Here is a 26,198-nt window from a genome sequence, read left to right as displayed (position 1 = left end):
ATACTTTTTGACGAGGGAGCACAGAGATCATTTGTGACCGAAGATTTAGCCAGAAAACTTAATTTACAGTCAGAGGGAACTGAAATTCTACAGTTAAATTCTACAGTTATCATCATTTGGAGATAGAAACAAAAACGTAAGACATTTAGATAAATCGACAGTGTACGTAGAAACAGATGCAGGACAGAAAATACCGATAAACGTTCTAATTGTACCAATGATTGCCGTACCTTTGCAGAACAATATTCGCCACATCAACAGAGGACTGAATTATTTACAGGGACTTAAGTTAGCACATCTGGTAACACAGGACGAGTCTTTCGAAATATCGTTATTGATCGGAGCTGACTACTACTGGGACTTAGTCGAGGATGAAGTCATACGGGGGAATGGTCCAACCGCCGTGAGGTCAAAGTTAGGTTTTTTACTTTCCGGTCCAGTAAGCGACAAGAGGGATAACTCATTGATGGGTACTAGCATTTTTAATATTCTTATTTCTCATAAAACGGAAGAGCATGATATAGAAACATTTTGGAGATTGGAATCGATTGGTATTAACTCGAAGGAAACAGACATAGACGATACAGATTTTTTGGAAACATATCAAGACACTTCGATTGAACTCAGAGGTAATAAATACTTTGCAAAATTGCCATGGAAACAGGAACATGACGAACTACCATCAAACTATAGTCACAAGAAGAAGAACAGAGAACGTTATTAAGAAACTTAGTCAAGATCCTAAACTACTAAAGAAGTATGGAGATATAATCGCCGAACAGGAACGCAGAGGATTTGTTGAGACAGTAGATGAAAATGAACAAAAAGGCGGGAAAATTCATTACATTCCACACCACCCTATACACAAGGAATCTAGCACAACTCCTATACGAATAGTATAAGACTGCAGTTGTCGTCAATCACCAAGTCATCCAAGTCTAAATGATTGTCTTATGGACACACCACCAAAATTAAATGATTTGACAAAACTCCTAGTACAGTTTAGAGCCAACCAGTTTGCTACATGTACTGATATTGAGAAAGCTTTCTTACATGTTGGATTGAGCGAAGAAGATAGAGATGTTACCCGATTTTTATGGCTTAGTGACCCTACAAATCCAGGAAGTCAGCTGAAAACTTATAGGTTCAAAGCAGTGTTATTTGGAGCGACGTCTTCGCCCTTTATACTCAACGCCACAATACAGAAACATTTGAAACAATTCGGAAACAGTGAAACAGCTAAAATTCTAGAAAGAGATATTTACGTTGATAACATATTGTCTAGTATGAACAAAGAGGAAGATTTACTTACGTATTTCAAAGAAGCAAGAAGCTTGATGGCTGGAGCTGGATTCAACTTGAGATCATGGAGTTCAAACAGTGCTAAATTACTAGAATTAGCTAAAGAAGAAAACGTCCTAGATACGGATAAGTATACCAAAATACTTGGAATGTTGTGGAACAGTCGTAGCGACGAGATTTTTTACCCTAAGCGTGATATTCCTACACTGGAACTACTTCAACATGTAACTAAACGAGAAGTTTTGAAATATTCTTCTAAGATTTATGACCCACTAGGCTTACTTAGTCCGATTACAATTAGAGCGAAAATTATGATACAAGAGTTATGGAAATGTGGATTAGATTGGGACGAACTTATACCAGATAATTTAAAGACTACGTGGATAGATTTGACCAAAGATTTGGAAAAGGCAATACAATTCACTATTCCTCGATATTACTTTAGCAAGCCATCAACATCAACAGAATTAGTACTTCATGTATTTACAGACGCAAGTCCAAAGGCGTACGGCGCAGCAGCTTATTTGAGTAACGAAAACGAAACAACTTTAGTAATGGCGAAAACCAGAGTAGCACCAGTCAAATGCTTAACCCTCCCACAACTTGAACTTATGGCAGCAATCATCGGCGCACGACTAGCTGCACATCTTCATTCAACACTTAATTATCCAAAAATTGTATTTTGGTCAGATAGCAGCATCGTTCTTCATTGGCTAACATCTACGAAGACTTTGAAACGTTTTATAGCTAATCGAGTGAGGGAAATAACAGAATTGACGCATCCATACAAATGGCGATATTGCCCTACTGATAACAACCCGGCAGATCTTCTAACAAGAGGACTTACAATTGAACAATTTGACCAGAGTATACTTTGGCAGAAAGGACCACATTGGTTAACAGATAGTACAAAATGGCCGTAACTAAACAGCGCAAAAAACACTGTTTTGACGTCACTGGTAGATGACAGAGAAAATGAAGAGGAATTGGACAACTTGAATATGACGCACCAAAAGAGTCTAGGAAGTATAACAAACATATTGGATATTTCGAACTATGGATCTTACATGAAGTTATTACGTATTACCGCGTATGTCATCCGTTTTATACGCAACTGTATACGGGATAGGATTTCCAGAAAAAGTGGACCACTGGAGGTAAATGAAATTCAAACAGCAGTAAATACTTGGATTCTAAATTGTCAAGAGTCTACGTATACAGATGAAATGTCATATCTGAGAGGAGCACAACACAGAAACACAAATAAAGTACCCAGAGTCCGACAATTGGGACTTTTCTTAGACGAAACCGGTCTTATTAGATGTAACGGGAGAATACACAACGCACCAATACCAGAATCAGCGAAATTTCCGTACCTTATACCGGCAAATCATCCGTTAACTAGACTAATTGTATTGGACACACACGAAAAATTACTTCATAGTGGAATGAATGCTACAGTCACCAATATTAGACAAACGTTTTGGATACCAACTATTCGACAGTATGCAAAGAAATTACTCCGAAAATGCGTTATTTGCCGCAAAGTGAATGGAAAATCGTACGTTGCACCAGACCCACCACCTTTACCGAAAATCAGATTACAGGAAGCACCCCCCTTTACAGTCACAGGAGTGGACTTTACAGGAGCATTACTTGTAAGAGACGAAAATAGAATTTTAACAAAAGCATATATATGCCTGTTTACCTGCGCTTCTACCAGAGCCGTTCATCTAGAGGTGGTACCGAACCTAACCGAACATTCGTTTGTTCAAGCTTTTAGGCGTTTCGTAAGCCGCAAATCAATACCCAAGACACTTATATCAGATAATGCAACTACATTCATTGCAGGAGCAGAGGAACTAAAAAGATTATGTGAATCGGCAACACTAAAAGAAACGGTGTGTACACGAGGAATAGAATGGAAGTTCATACCAAAACGCGCACTTTGGTATGGTGGATTCTGGGAGAGACTTATTGCACTAACAAAGACAAGCTTGAAAAAGACACTTGGACAAACTCAAGTTAGTATGGAAACTCTACAGACTGTCGTGACAGAAATAGAAAGAATTTTAAATGACAGGCCACTTACATATCTTTCATCAGATATCCGAGATTGCAAGACGTTAACCCCCGCTCATCTTTTGTATGGTAGAAGAATATCAACGCTGCCATATCCGCAAATAGGCATAGAGGAATTCAACGATCCAACCTATATGAATCACAAAGAACTCAATAAATGTGCTCAAAGACAAACTTTTTAATACAACACTTCTGGACCAGATGGAAGTCCGAGTACGTAACTTCATTGCGCGAATTTCACAAAACTTTAGGAAAAAACGAACAATCTATTCAAATTGGAGACATAGTTCAAATACATAATGAATCACCTAGAGTCAATTGGAAACTAGGTATAGTTAATGAACTTATCAGAGGCAATGATGGACATGTACGAGCAGCACGGATACAGACAAGCAATAGTGAGACTTCCCGACCGATCGTTAAACTATTTCCGTTGGAAGTATCGGGGACACATTCGGATGTTACAAGCGATCACACTGACGAGCAACATCAAGACACAACGCAAAGAAGTACTAGACCGAAACGAAATGCGAGCATCAAGGCCCGGGAGAGGATAAGAAAGTGGACAACCAATGTAGACGAAAATGATGAAGAAGATTAACAATTTTTCAAAAGGACTTTCAAAGTTAATTCAAATTTTTCATTTATGTGAACAAGAACTCAGTTAATTCAATTTAGTTCATTCATGGAGATAGAGACTTTTTTAATTTGATTTATTTACAAATATGGACAGTTAATGTGAAATTTAAGATAATTTGCACTTTTTGCGGCCCCCAGTATGTCGAGATTACGACGTTCCTAAGTTTGTAGATCTTTTGTACATTACCATTGGCGACGTTGTTATATCGAGATTACCGCGGGATTACGACGTTCCTAAGTTTGTAGATCTTTTGTACATTACCATTGGCGACGTTGTTATATCGAGATTACCGCGGGATTACGACGTTCCTAAGTTTGTAGATCTTTTGTACATTACCATTGGCGACGTTGGCGACTTCAGTGACGTCGCCGTGGGCTCTTTGAGTTGTTATTAAAAGTTATGGCTGAACAGACGTATTTGTTTATATTAGCGAAAATATTCTACTTTTAACCTCCACAACATGTGTTTTTTTGGACTGGGAATATTTCAGAACCTCTTTTAAAAGGTAACTTTTCTCCAGCCATCACTTTTGACACTTCTTACGAGTGACATGCTTAAAACAGACTTGACTGTACATGGTCCTTAATACTTAGATCTTTATATTCAAATTTAATAGGGGGCCTAGGTGGCTGAGTGGTCTAAGAAGTTATCACTGTAATCACTAGACAGTAAACACTGAGGTTGTGAGTTATAACCATGCAATTGTGCAGGTGCATTTGACTCCAATCCAATATTTCGTATTTTTCAAAATTTTAACCTTAATTTCAATGGCTGCTTAAAAAGATTCTACTGAACAATTAGAGTTTAAAAATAAAGTTTCAAGTCAAGACTTTTCACGATTCATAAACTAACATTCAGGGTGTAGTTTCACTGCAATAAATCATCTGCAGACTTCATTTCTGAGGACATGTATATTATTAAAAAATAAGAAGATCTTCAGCCTTATAAAACACTTTAAAAAATAAATGTCTTGTATAACAAATCAATTTCTTTTAACTCAAATTTAGAGAAACTCAAAACCTCTACATCCCTTATAATAAGAGAAACAGAAACATTGCTGCAACCTGAAAGAAGACCTGAAAGTTGTTCACCAGTGTGTTAAAAGTTGCCGCAAGGTTGTCACAAACTCTAAATGTTCTTAAATTTAAAGGAACTTTGCAAACAAACTTTAAAGCAGTCCTAAAGTGTGCTGGAACTTCTACACATTCTACACAAACCTTTTCTTTCTTTTTTTTTATAGCATACTGAGCATGATCCCTGTACTAAAATCTCCCTGTTTCTTTGATGATAGGAGGGAAGTTCTAATGTTGGTGTTTTTATATAAAAAGTAAAAGGATGTTATATATGATAGATTATTTAGGATTCAATTAGTTCTTTGAACAGGCCATACATCATCGATCAACTTTGTAGTTAAATTTGCTATTATTGGTACAAAAATTACCACAGTCACTTGATTTGCCAGTAGTTCACTGCAAACTATATAAGGCTTTGGAAGTTTGTCAGAAGTTCACTGCAAAAATTGCCAGAAGTTCGCCACAAACTATATAAGGCTATCAAAGTTTGCAAGAGGTTCACCACAAATAGTCGCTAGAAGTTCATCACAAACTATATAAAGATATAAAACTTTGCAGCAAGTCTGCCACAACCTTAATTTGCATGGTAAAAGGTCGCAGAGTAGTTGCATACCTGCAACTTTCACGATTTAGGCGTGTAATACACGATTTTGACTCTTTGTCACGATGGCACGATCGTGATCCTGAAAAGCCCTCCAAAACACGATTTTGTGAAAATCTACACGAAAAATATGATTGTTCCTGATTTTGAACTGTGTACAATGGAATACAATTGTGTTCAGCCAATCAAATTCTAGGTTTCTCATGATCAAATTAATCAGCCAATCAAAAAAAATTAATTCTATTAAAACTTTTGATTTTTCAACCTTGTATACAACCATTCCCCATGTGAAATTGAAAATCCGTCTAAAAGAAATAATCCACAATGCTTTTCATCATAAAAATGGTAGCATACGCTATAAATTTATCACTTTGGGATACCATAAGGCATATTTTGTTAATAAGGAACAAAAGGGTAAAACATACTACACAGAGGAACAAGTGATCAGTATGCTGGAGTTTCTTATTGACAACATATTTGTTGAATTTGGAGGTAGACTTTTTCAACAAATTGTCGGCATTCCTATGGGAACGAACTGTGCGCCTCTCCTTGCTGACCTCTTCTTATTTTCATATGAATCGGAGTTCCTTCAGACACTTGTCAAAAACAAGAAGATCAAAGAAGCCAGGTTATTTAATTTCACTTTCAGATATATTGATGATGTTCTTTCCATTAACAATCCGAACTTTTCTGATTGGATTCCATTAATATACCCACCAGAACTAGAAATTAAAGAGACCACAGACACGGCTTCCTCCGCCTCATTTTTAGACTTATACCTCGAATTTGACATACACAGTCATCTCAGTACCAGAATCTATGACAAACGAGACGATTTTAATTTTGAAATTATCAATTTCCCCCACCTTAGTAGTAATATACCAACTTCACCTGCATATGGAATATACATTTCCCAACTTATTAGGTATTCAAGAGCTTGCAGCTCCTATTCAGACTTTGTAAAACGTCACCAGTGTCTGAGCAGAAAGTTGATGAACCAGGGGTATGTCAAAGAACGTCTCGTCCTTTTTCTAAAAAAGTTCATCGGAAGATACCAAGAACTTGTTGATAAATATTCCGTATCAACTTCACAAATAATACAAGATTGTCTTGAAGGATAGATTTTGCGTACTGACGTTTGTTATCATCTTAATTACGTATTATAGAATTCTTTTATAAGTCTTTTTTAGATAATCATTTGAAGTGACTCAGTGGTTATGTAAAACCACATACTTTGAACGGCAAAATTATTTCATTGATTGATATTACTTAAACTTAAGGATCTTGAATACTATGAATGACAAAACTATTTTATTCAATAACACTACTTTTTCTGTTTAGTCTGTTTTTCATGATATACATTTGACGTGAAACTGTACTTATGTATCCCGTCATACTTTGAACCACACCATTATTTTATTTATTATTATTACTTTTACTGTTAAGTCTGGTTTTTGGTATATCTACTTTACGTGAGTCTGTATTGATGTATGCCGACATACGACAAAATTATTTTTATGTCTACCTGTGCGAATTTCAAACGCGCTATTTTACACCAGTAATGAAAACCTTCTATCATTTATGGGTAGACTTTACATAGATAAATTCAGCCGTATTTGACGTGAAACTGTTCTTATGTATCCCGTCATACTTTGAACCACACCATTATTTTATTTATTATTATAACTTTTACTGTTAAGTCTGTTTTTGTTATATCAACTTTACGTAAGTCTTCATTTATGTATGCCGTCATACGACAAAATTATTTTTATGTCTACCTGTGCGAATTTCAAACGCGCATTTTTAAACCAGTAATGAAACCTTCTATCATTATGGGTAGACTTTACATAGATAAATTCAGCCGTATAAGAAAAGCAAAATGAGAATGTTAAATTAATGTATGCCTTTTTGTGCTTCTTTGTTACATTTGTTGTTTATGTAGAGATATTAAGATGATAACACAATATTGACTGTTGTACCCCTATTTTTGACATTTGCATTTGAGTATGTTTGTTTTGTTCATGCATCGTTGACAATTTAATGGAATTTGATGCGACTGTCATATAAGTGAGAGGTTTAGCTAGCTATAAAACCAGGTTCAATCCACCATTTTCTACATTAGAAAATGCCTGTACCAAGTCAGGAATATGACAGTTGTTACCCATTCGTTTGATGTGTTTGGACTTTTGATTTTGCCTTTTGTTTTTTGATTTTCCTTTTTGAATTTACTCGGAGTTCGGTATTTTTGTGTTTTTACTTTCTACTCTTAGGCAGCCAGTCCCCCATCCCTTTATGAAAATCTCTGGATACGCCACTTGACTACTGTTTCCTATATTTGACATGGGTGGGCTATTTATATAAAGAAGGAAAAGTTGAAATAGATGGTATACACGTTCATATAAGTTTTTTCAAGCTTCAAATTCTTACATTTATACGGGTTATATGACATGTTATATTGAAGTTAGTCTAGAAGTTGTTTTAAGCCAAACAGGGATCTATACCGTTTGATTTTTATATGGGGGGGGGGGGGGGGGTAACATTTTGAAAAAGGCAGGACAGGAGATTTGAGTAAAAAAAGGCCGGATGAACATCTTGACCAAACAAAAAGGCAGTATGACAATTTATGTAAAAAAATCAGGATGAAAAAGCAGGACCCAATGGGAAAAAAATAAAAAAGCAGGATAGAGATTTCAACATAAAAAATGTAGGACAAAATTATTCATCCTAGCCTCTCCCCCAAATTAAAATAAAGTAGTAGCTCCCTTTATTGACGGTTTCGTTGGTTTTTTTGTCATTGAACGTATATGATTACACATCTTAATGCTTTATTTTTTCAACCTTTCCTTTTAAAATCGTAAATCTGTTAATGAAAGAAACTATAAAGTCTGAATTCCAAAAAATACCAGATCCTCGAAAGGTACTGTTGACCCTTTAAAGTGTAAAAAGGGGTGGGGGATGGGAAAAAATATCCAATTTTAACAAACTGGTCAATAATATGAACTGTACAAAACCTTATTTATAGAAAACATTTGAAATCAATATTGAACTAGATAACTCTGTGATCGTTCATCACAATATCAGCTGATAACGTACATTTTTTCGCATACTAAACAGCGTTATCTGTCCTTATTTATCAGAAAATGCTTCTTTTGAACAGACAGTTACGATCATCTTTATTACTACCACTGGGTCGATGCCTCTGCTTGTGGACTATTAGTCCCCGAGGGTATCACCAGCCCAGTAGCCAGTACTTCGGTACTGGCATGAAAATACGGATTTTTTGTGTTAAAATTTGCTGTAACAAAATATTAGAAATTATTTTAAATTAAGGAATGTATCTCCCTCATGCAAAGCTCTGATTCCTTTCACTGATTTGGCTTTACTTTTTGGACCTTTTGTATTATAGCTCTTCATCTTTTATATAAGCTTTGGATTTCAAATATTTTGGCCACGAGCATCACTGAAGAGACATGTATTGTCGAAATGTGCATCTGGTGCAAGAAAATTGGTACCGTTAATTTTATTAAGTAGAAGTTACGATCATCGTTGATAAAAATAAATAAAAGTTACGATCATTATCGTGATTTTTTGTATGTCGATTTTCATTCTTCTTGTTGCTTTTCCTTCCTGTCCGAAAAAATATTTCAATGGCAATGCTTATAAAGATGTTCCTTGACATAATACAAATCTGAAAATAAGCTGCTAAAGTGGAGAAATCAGCCTTATAAAATTTCCCTATATTTGTGTCCGCCATATTGGGATGATCATCACGTTGACACCGGTGATACTGCCATGACGCCCATAGGATATATCGGTCATACCCGAAAAAACGATTTTTAGAATTATATTTGAGAATGAAAAGGTCACGAAAAAAAGACTAAAACAAAGAGAAATGTAATTGTATTTATTTATGTATTTTCTCATTTTGAAAAATAGCATGTAAGTTGCACAGACGCTGCTCCGTATTATCCAATCTAGCTCAACCTAATACACATTAGAAGTTTGTTTTTCTCTTATGATTTTTTTTTTTCAAATTATTATATGATATTTATGATTTCATGTTAAGTTCCAGGAAATTGCAAGAATGCAGAATTTTCAACTATTAACACCAGAGCTTCCAGGTACCTTGAGGGCCCCAAGACCCCTCGCCATATGACTTTTTTTTTTTTTTTTTTTTTTTTTTTTTTTTTTTTTATCCAACATATATATTAAACAACAGTACAGTTATTAAACAATAATTAAAGTTCATATATATAAATGTAATATAATACAACCTATTATAAAATGTATAGAACTTGAAAATAACATTTTGTTTGGATTTTATAATTGTATCTAATTAAAAAGGACATACCAAAAAAAATATAGAGAATTAATAAATAAAAGAATTAAAAGATGATTAAGAAAAAGAAAAAAACAAAAGCAACAAAAAACAAAAAACAAAAAACAAAAAACCAATATAAAAAAAAACAAAAATTCATTTTGATGTCTGCTAATTTTTTCATAGTTGCTAATCCACCAAATTATAAAGCCTCTTGGTAAATGCACCAAGCTTGATTAAACTTTTCAAAACATTTATTTTTAACTGATATCTTAATTCTTCTCCAAAATATAATGATGCTTTATTTTTTCAATCAATGCTGTTAAACTTAATTCTCCTTTAAAATATCGTGTATTATATATATATATATTGTTTAATCCAGAGAAAAAAGGGTCACCTTTGTACATTCGTGATAAATTTCCAAACAAAAAAATATCCTGTGTAAATGGTATACTAATACCATTATGGAGAAACCACATTTCAATTTGCTCAATAAATTGTTGTTCATAATAACAATCCCACAGTATATGTTCAATTGATTCAAGTTCAGTCTTACAAAAAGTACAATATGGGTTTTGCACTATCCCAATTTTGTTTAAAAACGTATTTGTTGCCAGAATTTTATCATTAATTCTATACTGAAGCCATTGTAGCTTAGTATTTTTTGTGATAGCAAATGGTAGTTGAAAAATCTTTTTCCAGTTTTGATTTTCTAAAACTAAAATTGCTTCCCATCTTTTTACTCCTGTAGGAACAGTGTTGTTTTTGTTTAGCACCAAATACATATCTTTGGATCCCTTTTTGCTTTTGAGAATGGTCTTTATAACTGATAGTATGAAAGGAGATACTAATTTATAATCTCCCCTATTAATTTTTTTGGAAGTTTTAGTTAGCATAGAAATTATGCTATTATATTTCATGATGTCTATATCCATCTGAAAACACTCCTGAAATTGATAAAAATTTAGAAAGGTACCATTCTCCCCCACAATATCATTTACATATAAAATACCCTTACTATGCCAGTCTTTGAAAAAAACTGGTTTGTTATCAATTTGGAATAGGTTATTCATCCAAATTGGACTGGAAAGAAAATATTCCCAGTCGCGCAAATTCATTTCTTTTTCAATTACCATTTGCCAAGCACCCAGTACATCTTTCCAAAATTTATTCTTAATACTTTGCTGTAGTTGCTTTACATAGCTATTACCACACCTAAATAATCTATCTCTATCAACATATGACAAAAATATATTTCGCCATTTACAATCATTTTTTACAAATTCTTCTAATCCAAGTAATCTTCAAAGCATTTATAAAAGCATGTAAATTTATCATTTTTAAGCCTCCATCACAATAATCTTTTTGTATTACATCTTTTTTCACTCTATGAACTGGTGAGTTCCAAATAAACTTATACATCAGTTCATTTATCTGTTTAATAATATCTTCACTTGGATTAGGTAGTGACAATATTAAATGATTTAAAATTGGCAACATAATTGTCTTTACAACAGTAATTCGACCAATAACAGTAATGTTACGTCTAGACCATTGTTTGACTAGTCTTTTTATTTTTACAATATTTTCATCATAATTGATTTTAACTAGTTTTTCAAAATCAACATCAAAATTAACACCCAATAATTTAAAGGATGTGCTTCCCCAAGTAAGATTTTGATTTGTACAAAGTGTCTCTGTGCTGTACTTTTTGCTTCCAATCCAAATGACATGAGTTTTGGAAAAATTTATATTCAAACCAGAAATTTAGCAAACCAATCTAGTTCCAATAATGCCTCATTTAAAGATTCTTCACTACCATCTAAAAGTAGTGATGTATCGTCAGCAAACTGCGAGAGTTTGTGTTAAACATCAAGAACTTTGATTCCATTTATATTTTTGTTATCTCTTATTTTTAACGCTAAAATTTCAGCGCAAAGAATGAAAAGATAAAGCGATAATGGATCACCTTGCCTACAACCCCGTTCAACTGTGAAAAAGTCTGAAAGATTCTCTCCCTGAATGACTGCCGAATTAATGTTTTGATAGAGCACTTTCACCCAATTTATAATAGAATCGCCAAAATTTAAAAAATTCAATACATTTAAAAGAAATTCCCATGAAATGGAATCAAAGGCTTTTTCAAAATCTATCAGCAATAAAAGGCCTGGTATATCATTATCTTCAGTATATTCCATGATATCATAGATCAATCTTAGATTTTCCCCAATATATCTTCCACTCATAAAACCTGTCTGATCAGTATCAATAAGTTTAGTCAAAACTGTTCTAAATCTTCCTGCCATAACCCCAGAGCCAATTTTATATACAGTATTAAGCAAAGATATAGGGCGCCAGCTTTTTTTAAAATGTCTAGGTTTGTTACCCTTTGGAAGACATGTGATTATCCCCTGTTTTTGAGTAACAGAAAGTTCCCCTTTATCATACCCTGCATTCAAGGATCTTACAACAACATTTTTTAAGTCAGGCCTGAATTTTTTTTTAAAAATTCACTTGAAAAACCATTTGATCCAGGCGTTTTATTGCTTTTCATTCTTTTTAAAGTTTCACCAGCTTCCTGAACTGATATTTCACCTTCTAGTTTATCTTGTTCATCAAAAGATAACTTTCTTACATTTACATTTTGTAGACTATTTTCAATATCTTTGGGTTTACAACATTCAACATCTCTTTTTTTGTACAAACTTTCATAAAATATTTTAACCTGTTTAAGTATTTCTTTTTGGTTAGTTACAATATCACCATTTTCTTTTTCAACCTTTGGAATAATCTTGCTGGTAAAATTCTTAGATTCAAGTCCACAAAAATAACTTGTGGGTTTTCCCTCCCTCTTCTATCCACTGTATTCTAGATCGAACTATTTTACCATGCATTTTTTTCCTTTCTGAATTTTTCTAGTTCATTTTTTTGTCTTCCAAGTGCTGTATAGAACCTGAGTTTACATTTTCTTCTAAAATATTAATGTCATCTTTTAAAGTTTTTTCCCTTCTCTCTCTTTCCTTCTTTTTGAAGCTAGAGTATGAGATAGTTTTGCCCCTCACCTCCATTAATAGAGTTTCCAAAAACAACTGACTATTAATTGTCAAATGAAGATCATTATTATTCACTTCATTAATATTGTCAAAATTATATACCAAGGCTGCATACTGTTTTTTTACATCCAACATGTTTTCCTTGATAACATTAACATAGTCAGCATCATACAACAAGGAATTATTGAACTTCCATAAACCTTTCCCCCTTAATGAATGAATTCAATTCAAGTTCTAGAATAATTCTAGAATGATCCGATCGGTAACTGGGTTCTACACAGCAATTTTTCAAAAACGACAAAATGTTTTCAGAAAATAAGAAAAAATCAAGCCTAGCTTGTTTGAAAGGTGATTTTTTTTTCTCCAAGTGTATCTACACAGGTCAGGAAAAAGTTCCCTATAGGGGTCAACTAGAGATCTATCGTCAATCAATTCTAATAGTTTGTCTCTAGCATTAGGATTATTAATGTGTAAATAATTATAACAATATAAACTTGGATTTAACACAAGATTAAAATCTCCACAGATAATAAAACACTCATTTTCAAAATCATCAATAATTGACATAATATGCTCATAAAAAATGGACTGTCAGTATTGGGCCATATATAGTTATGAGAGTAAAACGAACTTTATCTACAACCAAATCCAAAGCTAAGTAATTTCCATCAATGTCCCTTTTTTCTTTAAGTACTTTCCACTCAAAATTATTTTTAAACATAATAGCTACACCTCTTGAATTTGAAGAAAAGGATGAAAAGTAGCATTCATATCCCCATAACGTTCTTATACTATTTTCTGTATCCACTGTAAAATGAGTGTCTTGAAGACAATAAATGTTATGGTTTCCAGATTTTAGAAAACTAAATACATCCCTCCTTTTAGATAAATCACCCAGACCCTGACAGTTAACAGACAGTATCTTTAAAGAGCCCATAATGGTTTGAAATATGTGTACATCATCATTTCATATAGGCATGCATTTTTACATATGATTATCCATATTATACATTCACATGATACACAAAGACATATACGCAAAGATTTGCTCAAAACATCTAGATATGGTGGTATAAAAATTCTCAACATACATGTATTACCAAGCCTCGTACATGGACCAACAGTGTAATTCAATACTTTACAGACATTCAATTCATAGAAAAAAATTAAATTAGCAGACAAAAAAAGTGTTAAAAAAAATAAATATTTCAATATGTTTGGTCACATTGTAGTTGGGATTTGTCAGTGTATGCAGTTTGCCTTATATGACACCAACAAAATAATAGTTCAACAAAATTTAAGATTATCTGTACAAAAAAAAATTAATATCAATATGTATTGTAGAAAGAAAATCAATACTATACATGATCTATAGTTAAAAGAGAGATAACTCTGATTTCTTTATACAAAGAAAGGGAGATAAGCACAAATATTAAGTCAAATATCAACAATGAACTATAGAATTCTCAAAACTGTCCGTGAGGTCTAAGTTCTAATTACGTAACATCTATTTCCCTTGCTGTACTCTGTAATGAATGTCATCATAAAGTCCAAATTTCAGCTGAAGTCCTGCAGGTGTTCTACCATAAATTCCACAATTAAAGTACCAGACAGACTCAAACTCGTCAGTTTTTCTAAGTCTCTCAATTAAACTCATGTTTCTTTGGGTAACGTCATCCACAAATCTATTTTTACTGGTCAATTCTTTCCTACATCTCATAATTTGGCGCTTAACATCATTACTGAATAGCTTGACAATAACTGGATAGGGCCCAGCCTTTTGGGATGGTATACGATGGATTGCAACCACATCTCTGTCTTCTAATTGGACATTTACTTCTTTTTTCACAGTTTCCATAAAGTCCTTTCTAAGATCTTGTTTATCCTTTCTTGGAAAATTTATTATTTTAATGTTTTTTTTTCTCGAGTACTGCTCGTTATAATTGCTGCTTATATCAGTCTGTCTTGAAAGTCGACTTGTTTCGTTTAAGTCTCTTCTAATTGTTGTATTGGAATACTGTATAGCTTGTATCTTATTTTTCAGGTCTTCATTTTCTATAGTTAAAGCTTAACTTCTTCGCCATATGACTTACCCCCGGCTTTGAGTACGCATCATTTTGGCCTAGCTACAACCCTGGCTGTTTAAATTATTTATTTATGAAAATTAATTGTTTTTTATTGTACTGTATTTTTAATGCTTGATATTGTGATAAAATGATTTAAAATTATTATCAAGCTTTTTTATTCTCCACTAATCACATCAATGAACAGTTTTATTAAATGCCGGCTAAATAGCAAATTGCCGGCTAAATAGCAAATTTTCTATTTAGCCGGTGCCGGTCAAATAACAAATTTGTTATTTTGCCGATGCCGGTCAAATAGCCACTGCCTTTTTTTTTTTATATAGATGTTATTATATGAATTATTCTGATACTTATAGATGGTTATTAAAACTTTGAATAAACTATAATGTTTTAACATTATTTATCATGTTTTATTTTGTTATACATTCTCCGAAAGAAGGTTGTTAATTGCTTATTATTACTTCTTTGAAGAACATACTTATCAATCATGCTTTTGTCAAAAATTGCAAAGTAATTCGAGAGGCTATAAAAATACAGTACACAGTACGCAGTATATAGCGGAATGCAAACATACATTAGGTAGTGAAATTTTTGTAAAAATACAAGCTGTTTGAGCACGGTCTTTTTGATGTACCGACTTTGCTTTATAAAAGTAACCAGAAATGTCGATGGCACTGAAGTACCCCGCTAGATTAAAACTGACGAGGAAAGGTAACACACGGCCACTGAAAGCTTTATTATTTGTAGTTCTTCCCTCGCCAGGATTCGAACCCATGTTACTGAGATATCGTGATACCAAATCGCCTGCACTGCAGCCGTCCCGCTAGACCACACGACCACCTGGGCTCTACAAATAATAAAGCTTTCAGTGAAATTTTATTTATGACATGGTCTTTCTAAATTGTATGTTGAATTATAGTTTCAATCCTAATTTCATGGTTCACAGAACAAAGTAACTAATACAGACATTATGTATGTGCCTGTCCCATGTCGAGAGCCTGTACTTCAGTGGTTATCATGTGTTTATGTGTAACATATTTGTTTTTCGTCCATTTTTTTTTTAATAAGGCCGTTAGTTTTCTCAATTGAATTGTTTTACATTGTCTTATCGGGGCCTTTTATAGATGATTATGCGGTATGGGCTTTAATTGCTCATTGTTGAAGGCTGTAAGTTTACCTACTAGTATACGTTTGTAATTATTAATTTCCGAGTTACTTTGGTCTCTTTTAGATAGTTATGTCATTGGCAATCATACCACATCTTCTTTTTCCCCTAAATTATTATCTTTTCATTTTTTGTCCATTCTGTCTACTTTGTCCATTATTTTCTTTTATATCAACACTCCACCCAGACCTTCAGGCATGTGTATGACAGGCACCATTGTTTGGTTAATTAGAACGAGATTTACATTTTAGTCTTTAAGTTGTAGTTTACATGAATTATTCTCTATTTTTACATCAGAGGCCCCTGCGGGGCCTCGTGTGTATTGCCATCGCCTACTTTTCAAAGATCTTCAAGATCAAAGAAATGCATATATAATTAGAGTTGGGAAATTAACCGACAGTATGAACCCGCGGATATTATAGTGCAGAATAAAATTCCTTGTCGCTTCTTTTAAATTCATGTTTTCAATGGATACTAAGATTATTTTTTTTTTAAATGCAAATTAATAATATGAAAATGTTATGTCGTTAGAAATATTCGTATATTAATCAAACGATCTTCAATATCAATGATATACCGAAAAATTGTTGCTGCGGATGAATACCACGGATGCATATTCATCAAGTTAGCAAGAGCGAGAGAAAATTAATTTACGCAATTACACACAGAAAGGTACCCCCAGATAGCAATACTTTGTTGGGCCAACATCAGAGGCGGATTTAGGGGGGGGGGAGGGCAGGGGGCCCGGCCCCCCCTTTTTTGGAAAAAAATTGGTTGCTTATATAGGGAATCACTGAAGCGTGACTTGAGCGGGCCCCCTCTTAGGTCAGTCAGTGGGCCCCCACTTATGAAAATTCCTGGATCCGCCACTGAACATTGGTGATTAGTTGGCACAGTTGGTAAACAGTTGGCGTTGGTAGGACAACAAGAGACCAGCGTTGGTCCAACAACATTCAGCCAACAGTTATTTTGACACTGTTGGCCCCTCGTTGGCCCAACAACTTAGCACCAACTGTCATTTTTGTATGGTTGGCCAAATGTTGGCCCAACATTTTCTTACCAAAATGATAGGCGGTTGTATATTTTATATCAATATACAATACAGTATAGACCATAATATACTGATTACTAATAAATATATCATGGGAAGCATAATAAAACGTTGGCAAACTGTAGTACAACCAACAATGGCCCAACATAATTCCAAAACTAGACTACGTTGGTAGACTGTTGGCAAACAGTAAGTAAGTAAGTAAGTAAGTAAATTTTATTTAGAGTCGGCATATATATACATTATAACAGAGAAAACATGAGCTCTGGTGAGCTCTTTAACCGACTATCACATAAAAAATCATGCAGCATCATGCAAATACTACCAAATAAAACATGCAATATAATGAAAGCAAACTTCTATTTGATTTGTGAGCCTCCAGAGTCAAAGCTCATGTGGCAAGCGCCTCTATGTGCATTGAAACAGGGGAATCAGCAAATCACTTGACGATCATAAAATATAACAAACTAAAAGCATACAAACAAGAAATAAATAAAAATAAGCACTAGCATTTAATGGCAGAAAATGCATAAAAAGCAGAGCAAAAGGCCATTTGTAAAAGAAAGAAAGAAATTTCAGCTTTGAGACAGCACTGGGTGGAAACGACATGAACTGCAGAAGCATTTTTGACCCCCACACCAGGAATTTATGTAATTCCTAAACTGGTCAAAAGAAGTCATGAGTCTAGCCTCATTAGGAAGTGAGTTCCATACTTGTGCTGCCTCAAATCTAAAAGATCTTTTACCATAACTGGAGGTTCTTGGTCTAGGTACCTCAGCAGTGTTTACATACCTGAAATTATATGAATTGTTTTTTATTACAACTAAATCTTGTATAAATAAAGGACATTTTTTATTAATTATTTTAAAGGTCTCCAAGGCAATTGAGCGCATTCTACGAGTTTTTTTAATGATGGAAGGTTCGAAATCTGTAGGAGTGTTTCGTATGAGCTCAGATAGTCTTCATAAATAAATCGAAGCGCTCGTTCTTGTATTTTTTCTATTTTTCTGGTATTTTGTTCCCCACAGAAATGCCAAGTCAAAGGGCAGTAACTGAAATTAGACATAATAAAAGAGTAGTAAATTGTAAGCTTACTCAGTTTGTTTAGATGTTTCCCAATTCTTTTCAAAACATTTAATTGCCTTGCAGCCTTTTTACAAATATTTGAAATGTGTAAATTAAAGTTTAATTTAAAATCAATCGTAACTTCAAGAAGTTTCACCTCATCCTCACATGATATAGATATACCATTCAAGTCAAACACAATCTTTTTATCATGTGTTTTTTTGCCAAGAGAGATAGCTTGAAATTTCTCTGGGTTGGCCTGCATTTTATTGGAAGAAAACCACTGTATTAAATAATTGCTGTCTTCCTCAAAAGCAGATATTACATCTTGTAAGGAACTTCCAGACTTTGACAAAGTATTGTCATCAGCATAGTTATATAAAGAGCATTTTTTTACAAAAAAGAACAAATCGTTAATAAAAATATTAAATAGGATGGGTCCAAGGATAGAGCATTGTGGTACCCCTTTAAATATGTGAAGCATACCACTTAAATTTTGGTTTACTTTCACACATTGTTTTCTTTTTGTTAAATAACTATATAACATATCAAGTGAGGATTTGGATAGACCATAAGCTTTTAGTTTCAGTAGCAGTAAGTCATGGGGGAGACAGTCAAATGCTTTGGACAAGTCCATAAGGATAGCTGCAAGGTATATTTTGATCTAAGGCTAATTTCCAATCTTCAATCACTCTTAATAAAGTTGACTGACATCCAAAACCAGATCTAAAAGCTGCCAAAAATGGACTGAAAATTTTATCAAAGTACTGTACTAATTGTACTTCTATGGCATTTTCCAAAATTTTAGAAATAGCCGGTAATACACTTACCGGTCTATAATTTCCTTTTTCTAAAACACTATTCTTTTTGTGAATAGGTGCAACTTGAGCTTCCTTAAGACGGTCAGGGAAGGTCGATGATGATAATGACAAATTAACAATATCAGTAAGGGGTTTTACAATAGCTGGTTTAGCAAAATGCAGTAATTTAGGTGAGATGCCATCTATACCAGTGGCTTTTTTAACATTAATTTTACGTATACGTTTCTCAACAAAGTCTTGATCAATAGGGGAAAAGGTAAAATTGTTTTGATCAAGATTAGGAATATTATCTTTAATGGCCAAAATACTCGGGTGATCATCATTAACCTTTATTTGACTGCTACCTATATTCTTTGCAACATTTACAAAAAAATCATTAAATATATCTCACACCTCCTCCTGTTTTGTAATTAAAACATTATTTTCAGAGAGGACAGCTTCCTTTTGTTGTACATTTCACTTATTTGTAAAAAAAGGTTGCACTGTTGGCCAAAAATCTTTTGACTTCGGGCCTCCAGCACATCTCTCTACAAAATATTGGTTAATGGATTTATTTTTTAGTTTTGTAACAAAGTTGCGTTGCCGCCTATATGTCTCCCAGTTCTTACTACCACTGAATTTTTGAAATTTATTATACAACATTTTTTTCTTATAAATGGCACTTTTAAGCTCTGCATTCATATATGGTACTTGATTAGGAAAAAATTTCCTTTCCTTAAAAGGTGCGTGTTTGTCAGCTACCTCAATGAAACTTTTGCTAAAATTATCATATGCTGTATTTACATTATCAAATTCAGATATATCAAAATGCTGATTTTCTAAATCATTTAAAAAATTTGAAGCATCAAAATTCTTAAAGCTTCTGCATATCTTCTTTTTTGGTAAAATTTTAGGTAAATCACAATTTAACTGCACAGATATAAAGTTGTGCACATCACTAATTTCAGTGCCAAAATTACATATCTTTTTAAAATCACAGTCATGATTCATTAAAATCAAATCTAAAAGGGTTGCTTTAGCAATTTTTGTAAAACATGTAGCTTTCTTGATAATGTTCTTCAAATTAAAAATATCACAGATTTCTCTTATCATTGCACTCTTATCACAGTTAAGCATGTTATAATTAAAATCACCAATAAAAATATAGTTGTCATATTTTGATATAATTTTGTCTATAGTTTTGGTACAGTCTGTACTGAAATGGTCATCTGACATACTAGGAGGTTTATATATCCCACAGAAGAACCATTTTTTGTTACCAATTGCTGCCTCTATACCAATGGATTCAACATCTGAGAATTCAAGTTGAATTTTTCTATCAGCTGCAAGATCAGACCTTACATATGCAATGATACCTCCACCGTGTTGATTTCTGTCAGCACGCCACATTGTAAAATTATCGACACAAAATTGAGCATTGGGAAAAGATTCATCAATTTTTGTTTCTGATAAAAAGAGAATATCTACCAGATTTCGGTGTAGTTAGTCTTTAATGCATTCAAATCTATAGCGAAGGCTATTGATATTCAAATACCCACACATTAAATTACTGGTGTTACTGCTTCGAACTTTTTTTAGCTCCTCAAATACATCTTCGTGCATGTTGTCATTTGCACTCGCAATAACATTGTTGGCAGATAGTTGGCAAATAGTTAACTGTGTTGGCATACTGATGTTGGCCCAACAAAGACCCAACATGTTGAGCCAACGAAGGGCCGATGAGCAAAATGACGGTGGCCCAACATAGTTTTCCAACGTTGGCCCAACAATGTTGCCAACAGAATGCTAACGTGGGTCCAACCGACATGTTTGCTATCTGGGCCGTAATTATAAAATTGAATTGTTTGATTTAGAGTAACATCTTTAAACCGTCTGTAGCATATTTGTCTATAATATTAACGTAGCAAAATCAGGAATACTTAATCTGACGCAATATTAAAATATTTTTTTCAGGCCTCGTCCCCCGGAGCCATTTTGAAAATACCAGCAGTTTGGGTTGCAGTAACAAGAACCTGCAAGGCCCTTAAAGATAAGGTTACTTTCTTTGTATTCTTTAATGCAACATTTAATTTTTTTTAAAGATCTCAACAATTTTTGAAGTTAAATTTCTTTTCTTCGTAAATATCACGATAAGTAGATTGATCACTTGGACACACACGTGGAACTATTTTTTGTTTTTTAAGGTACTGTTTCGGATTCTCGCTCCTTCTCCGACTTAGTACTTGCATTAGTATATTTGAATAATTATGTCCCTTGACGACAAAAAAAGCGGATTTTGTTAATGAATTTGTAAGTATTTCTTATATATAATTATTGGTTGAAATAATTGTATTTTATGTAATATTCAGAGAATCTTCGACTTCTTATTCTTCCAATAGAGATGGACTATTTTTGAGTGTGAATTATGACCTTTTAAAAGCTAGAGAGTAGAGTGGGGAGTAGAGTCTTGCTTTTACACTAAAAGTCAGAAATTTGGGTAAATCACATTTACTAGCCTCTAGATATATTTGGAGAATCCTTACATTTTTAGAGGTATAAATATAGATTAACTGTTATGTTTTAAGTCTTCCTTGTAGTATTGTATAATTTTGGACCATACAATACATGCACCCCTGTTTAGAACAAAGGAGCTGGGATGTAATTTTTTGGTATTACATAACACTTGTATGCAATATTTCTGCAGATACAGATAGTTTTTTTTTAGAATCAGATTGCCCCATATTACATGAAACTTGCAAAACTTCCAGTGAATAAACTTATAGGCAGACTAGCTGAGTTAAACGCTTATTAATTCTTTTAATAACAATATTCTATTAAAATAGTATACATGTATATCTGATGAGTTAATATTTTTAATTCTAAGTTGCTTAGTGAGTAGTTTCAAGTCATGCACTAGTGATTATCTTCATTGACCAATGAGTTAGGTTAATGTTGTAACCGTTTAGGTTTTACAAGTTTGGGGTATGACAACTCTCTTCTTTATAATGATTGGTTCATTAAGTCACATGGTTTTTTTTGGAGGGAAATTCTATTGTCTTGGTTAGAATTTGCTTATATCTTGAACTGAGGGGTGCTGATATAGTTTGTACTCATATTTAATGGACATCTTTGATTTTATAAAATAAAAAGTAAGTTTTCTATAACATGTTAAACATTTGTAATATATCTCTTATTTCAACATATAACTGATATGATTTTATTGCATAAATGGTCAAAATGAAGGATTCTAGATATTTTATTAAGGTTCAACATTCTAGATAGTTTATTAAGGTTCAACATTTCAGGAATAACTATCAATATGCCAAGTTTTGTGAATCAATTACATCAATTGTGGAGAAATGTGTGAAGGTATGTTCCAATATTTCTGGTACCCTGAGGTCCATTCACCCTGAGTTCGTTTGCCCATAGAGTCCATTCGCCCTGGTTTTGTTCAACATTTCTTTTCTTTTTTTTTTTGGTGAGGGGGGGGGGATAAAACTGTATATATCATAATCAGTAAAAAATATTAGCACAATAAAAACAATCATTCTGTTAAACAAATTACATTCATAATTTATCTCAGTTAAGTGTATAAACAAATTTAACTTTTAGCAGCAACAGTTATTATGTTTTTATTGCAGATATTGAACCAGACTAAGATTGTACATGATGTAGTACCACAAGGGTTCCAGAGTTTTGTTTATACAGGACATTTGTACCTCATACAAGGTAGGTTTTGCATTCTGTTTATTGTCTCGACTTAAAAATTATATAAATCAATAGTACTGACGCTATGTTTCTTTTAATTCATATATTGAGGGTCAATATGAAAATGTTATGACGCCACACATAACAACTACAATGCTTCAGTGGTTACCTATATAATCAACTAGATATTTCCCACAACACGGGGATTTTCAAATTAAATAAGATATCGCATTAATATACAACATATATTTTGAATTGATAGGATATCTTAATAATTGAACGATATGAAAATGACTTCCAATGCACAGGACAGGGATTTAACCTGTTTTCATTTATAAATCTGGCACATCACATACCTACTATTCTGATTGCAATGTAATAAACTTTTGTCCAGGCCTGTGACTTTTTACGCAAAAGGTAGACATATAGTGTTCCTACGTTGTGTCATCAGCCTTGTCCACAAATATTCACTCTGTGGTTAAAGCTAATGGAATTTTGACAACTTAAATGTAAAAAAAAAAATCCTTTTAACAGTAATTTACTTATAACTTTTCTGCCAGTTAACATTATGGACATTAATAACTCTGTGGTTAAAGTTTTTTAAATTTAAATAACTTTCTTAAAATATCCTGGATGTCTACCAAACTTGGACAGAAGCTTGTTTATACTGTCATGACTGTGGATTCATTTATTGTCGTTGGTACCAATTTTCGTGGATTTAGAAAAACTTGCATATTCGTGGATTTTTAATTTCGTGGTTTTGCTGAAGTCTGCATTCAAAGCTAGAAAAATTATCATTCGTTGAATATTGAATTTTGTGGTTTGACTGTGCCCACGAAATCCACGAAAATTGGTATCCAACGAATAATAATGAATCCACAGTAATCAAATACTAGTATCTAGAAGGAAATTTTTGGTTTTCCAAACATTAATTATAAATGGACTTAGTTTTTGTTGAGCCTGGAACCTTTGTTGCAAAAAGCTCGACATAGGGATTATAAGTGATCTGGTGGTGGTGGCATTAGCTAACTTTTTTTTAAAGCTTTATAGTTTAGAAGGTGGAAGTCCTGGATGTTTCATACTTTGTACATGTATATAGATGCCTCATGTTACGGAGTTTCCGTCAGTCACATGTCCAATGTCCTTGACCTCATTTTCATGGTCCAGTGACCACTTGAAAAAAAAGTTAAGATTTTTTGTAATGTTGAATTCTCTCTTATAAGTATTAGGATAATTATATTTGGTATGTGCGTACCTTGCAAGGTCCTCATGCATGTTAGTCAGACAGTTTTCACTTGACCTCGACCTCATTTCATGGATCAGTGAACAAGGTTAAATTTTGGTGGTCATGTCCATACCTTAGATACTATAAGCAACAGGGCTAGTATATTCCGTGTATGGAAGGACTGTAAGGTGTACATTTCAAACTGGCAGGTGTCATCTGACCTTGACCTCATTTTCATGGTTCAGTGGTTATAGTTAAGTTTTTGTGTTTTGGTCTGTTTTTCTCATACTTTATGCAATAGATCTACTATGTTTGTTGTATGGAATGATTGAAAGGTGTACTTTCAACATAATATCAATGATAAATAAAGAAGGCGACACATTTCAGCGTGTGCACTCTTGTGAAACTTTTACATAGTTTACAAGTTAATGTTTGTGTTTAGGTTTGTTTAAAGGGAACGACTTATAATGTCAGAGACGAGGGTAATTGGTATGCAGTTGTATTAGCAGTGGCACATCTCTTTCCATTGAGATTGTTTAGCCATGTACCTTCAGTCATTGTTCATCGACTTTCAATATTTGCATAACTTACATGTTTAAGTATTGCTATTTTAATTTCAACATTTGCATTATCAAAATTACAAAAGGCGAGACATATCTCTGTGATAACAGTTTATGTTCCTTATTTTGTACTTTTATTAGGGCATTAGTTTTCTCGTTTGAATTATTTTACAATGGACATTTTGGAGCTTTTTATAGCTGACCATGTGGTATGAGCTTTGCTTATTGTTGAAGGCCATACTGTGACTTATACTACAGTTGTTAATTTCTGGTCAGTTGGTCTATTGTTGAGAGTTTTCTCATTGGCAATCATAACCACATCTTTTTATAAAAATTTAACAATTCAAAATTAATCAAACTAAATTTGTCATATGAATGGCTGATTAAACCATCCAAATAATGTTGGGTCAAATTGTGCTTTGTTGACTCTCACTGCATAAAATTTTTATTGACACAATGTTGCAGATGAAATCACTATCAATCCAAATCACAATTTATTAATGTAAACCATTAAAGGTCAAGAATACTTTAGGAATAATAAATGTTATTTTTACTTTTCAGTATGTTGAGAGAAGTTCAGAACAAGCTATTATGTTTGAAGAGGAGTTGTCAACACGTCATCATTGAATAAAGTCAGTTGTATTAGAAGTGAAGCCTAAACAGAAATGAGACAATTATCAAATAATTCAAAGACTACATGGATGTTATCTGGACTAACATTTGTATGACCCAAATGTGGTATTTTTCATATGAAGACTTACAAGGCAAATAATTGGCTGTGGCAACATGTGTATGCATTTAACATGTTTAAAGACTTGAAGAACTTGTACTGCCTTCTTCAGATTTCAGTAGAATTTGTTTAAGACAGTAAATTCTGAGTATGAATTGAAGAATTTTTGCTCATTTAAATGAATTATGAAAATGTTTTACATCTTAAATATACAAAAACAACATACCGGTAAATTATTTTTTCTTTCTTGAAACTTATTACAAAATAAATTCTTATATACTAATTCTTGAAATTAACAAGTTTATTTTTAGTCTGAATGTACAACTCAATGCACTGGTTATTCACACAGAAAACTACATTTATCTCTCAGTCATATTAAAAAAAATGATATATGGTAGAATTGCCAATGAGACAACTGTCCTTAAAATAAATGCCAATGATCAAAGATAATGTATACATATATAGTGTATCATGGATTCAAAGCGAAAGAGAGATTACTATATAAACATATTTTATATAAGATATCTTATATACTTTATAAGATATCTTATAATATATATATAGATATCTTATACAATTTATAAGATATCTATGATATCTTCTATATTATAAAAGATATCTTCTATAATTTATAAGATATCTTATAAAGAAAAGCATTTGAGATATTATAGATATCTCGTTAACTTTATTAGATATCTCTTTAACTTCATAAGATATATCATTAACTTTATAAGATATTTT

General features: G+C 33.0%; 2 protein-coding genes and 1 long non-coding RNA gene across 3 annotated transcripts; all 3 read left to right on the top strand.

Moving 5' to 3' along the window:
* Nucleotides 1-953: 953 nt before the first annotated feature.
* Nucleotides 954-2,225, top strand: LOC134718204 (uncharacterized). The gene has a single exon (XM_063580697.1). The coding sequence runs from the start codon at nucleotides 954-956 to the stop codon at nucleotides 2,223-2,225; it is 1,272 nt and encodes a 423-aa protein (XP_063436767.1).
* A 78-nt stretch (nucleotides 2,226-2,303) lies between these two features.
* LOC134718203 (uncharacterized) lies at nucleotides 2,304-3,566 on the top strand. Its single transcript, XM_063580696.1, has one exon. The coding sequence runs from the start codon at nucleotides 2,304-2,306 to the stop codon at nucleotides 3,564-3,566; it is 1,263 nt and encodes a 420-aa protein (XP_063436766.1).
* A 17,855-nt stretch (nucleotides 3,567-21,421) lies between these two features.
* Nucleotides 21,422-25,692, top strand: LOC134719075 (uncharacterized). Its single transcript, XR_010107491.1, has 3 exons — nucleotides 21,422-21,544; nucleotides 22,876-22,963; nucleotides 25,289-25,692. It is a non-coding gene; the product is annotated as an uncharacterized LOC134719075 (long non-coding RNA).
* The last annotated feature ends 506 nt before the right edge of the window (nucleotides 25,693-26,198 follow it).

This window comes from Mytilus trossulus, chromosome 5, assembly GCF_036588685.1.
Source record: "Mytilus trossulus isolate FHL-02 chromosome 5, PNRI_Mtr1.1.1.hap1, whole genome shotgun sequence".
Lineage (NCBI taxonomy): Eukaryota > Metazoa > Mollusca > Bivalvia > Mytilida > Mytilidae > Mytilus > Mytilus trossulus.
The sequence above is the reverse complement of the archived record's forward strand: the minus strand, read 5'-3'. Positions and strand labels throughout refer to the sequence as shown.

Excerpts from the sequence above, each read along its gene's own strand:
- LOC134718204 (XM_063580697.1), top strand. The coding sequence starts at position 954 with ATGGACACACCACCAAAATTAAATGATTTGACAAAACTCCTAGTACAG.
- LOC134718203 (XM_063580696.1), top strand. The coding sequence starts at position 2,304 with ATGACGCACCAAAAGAGTCTAGGAAGTATAACAAACATATTGGATATT.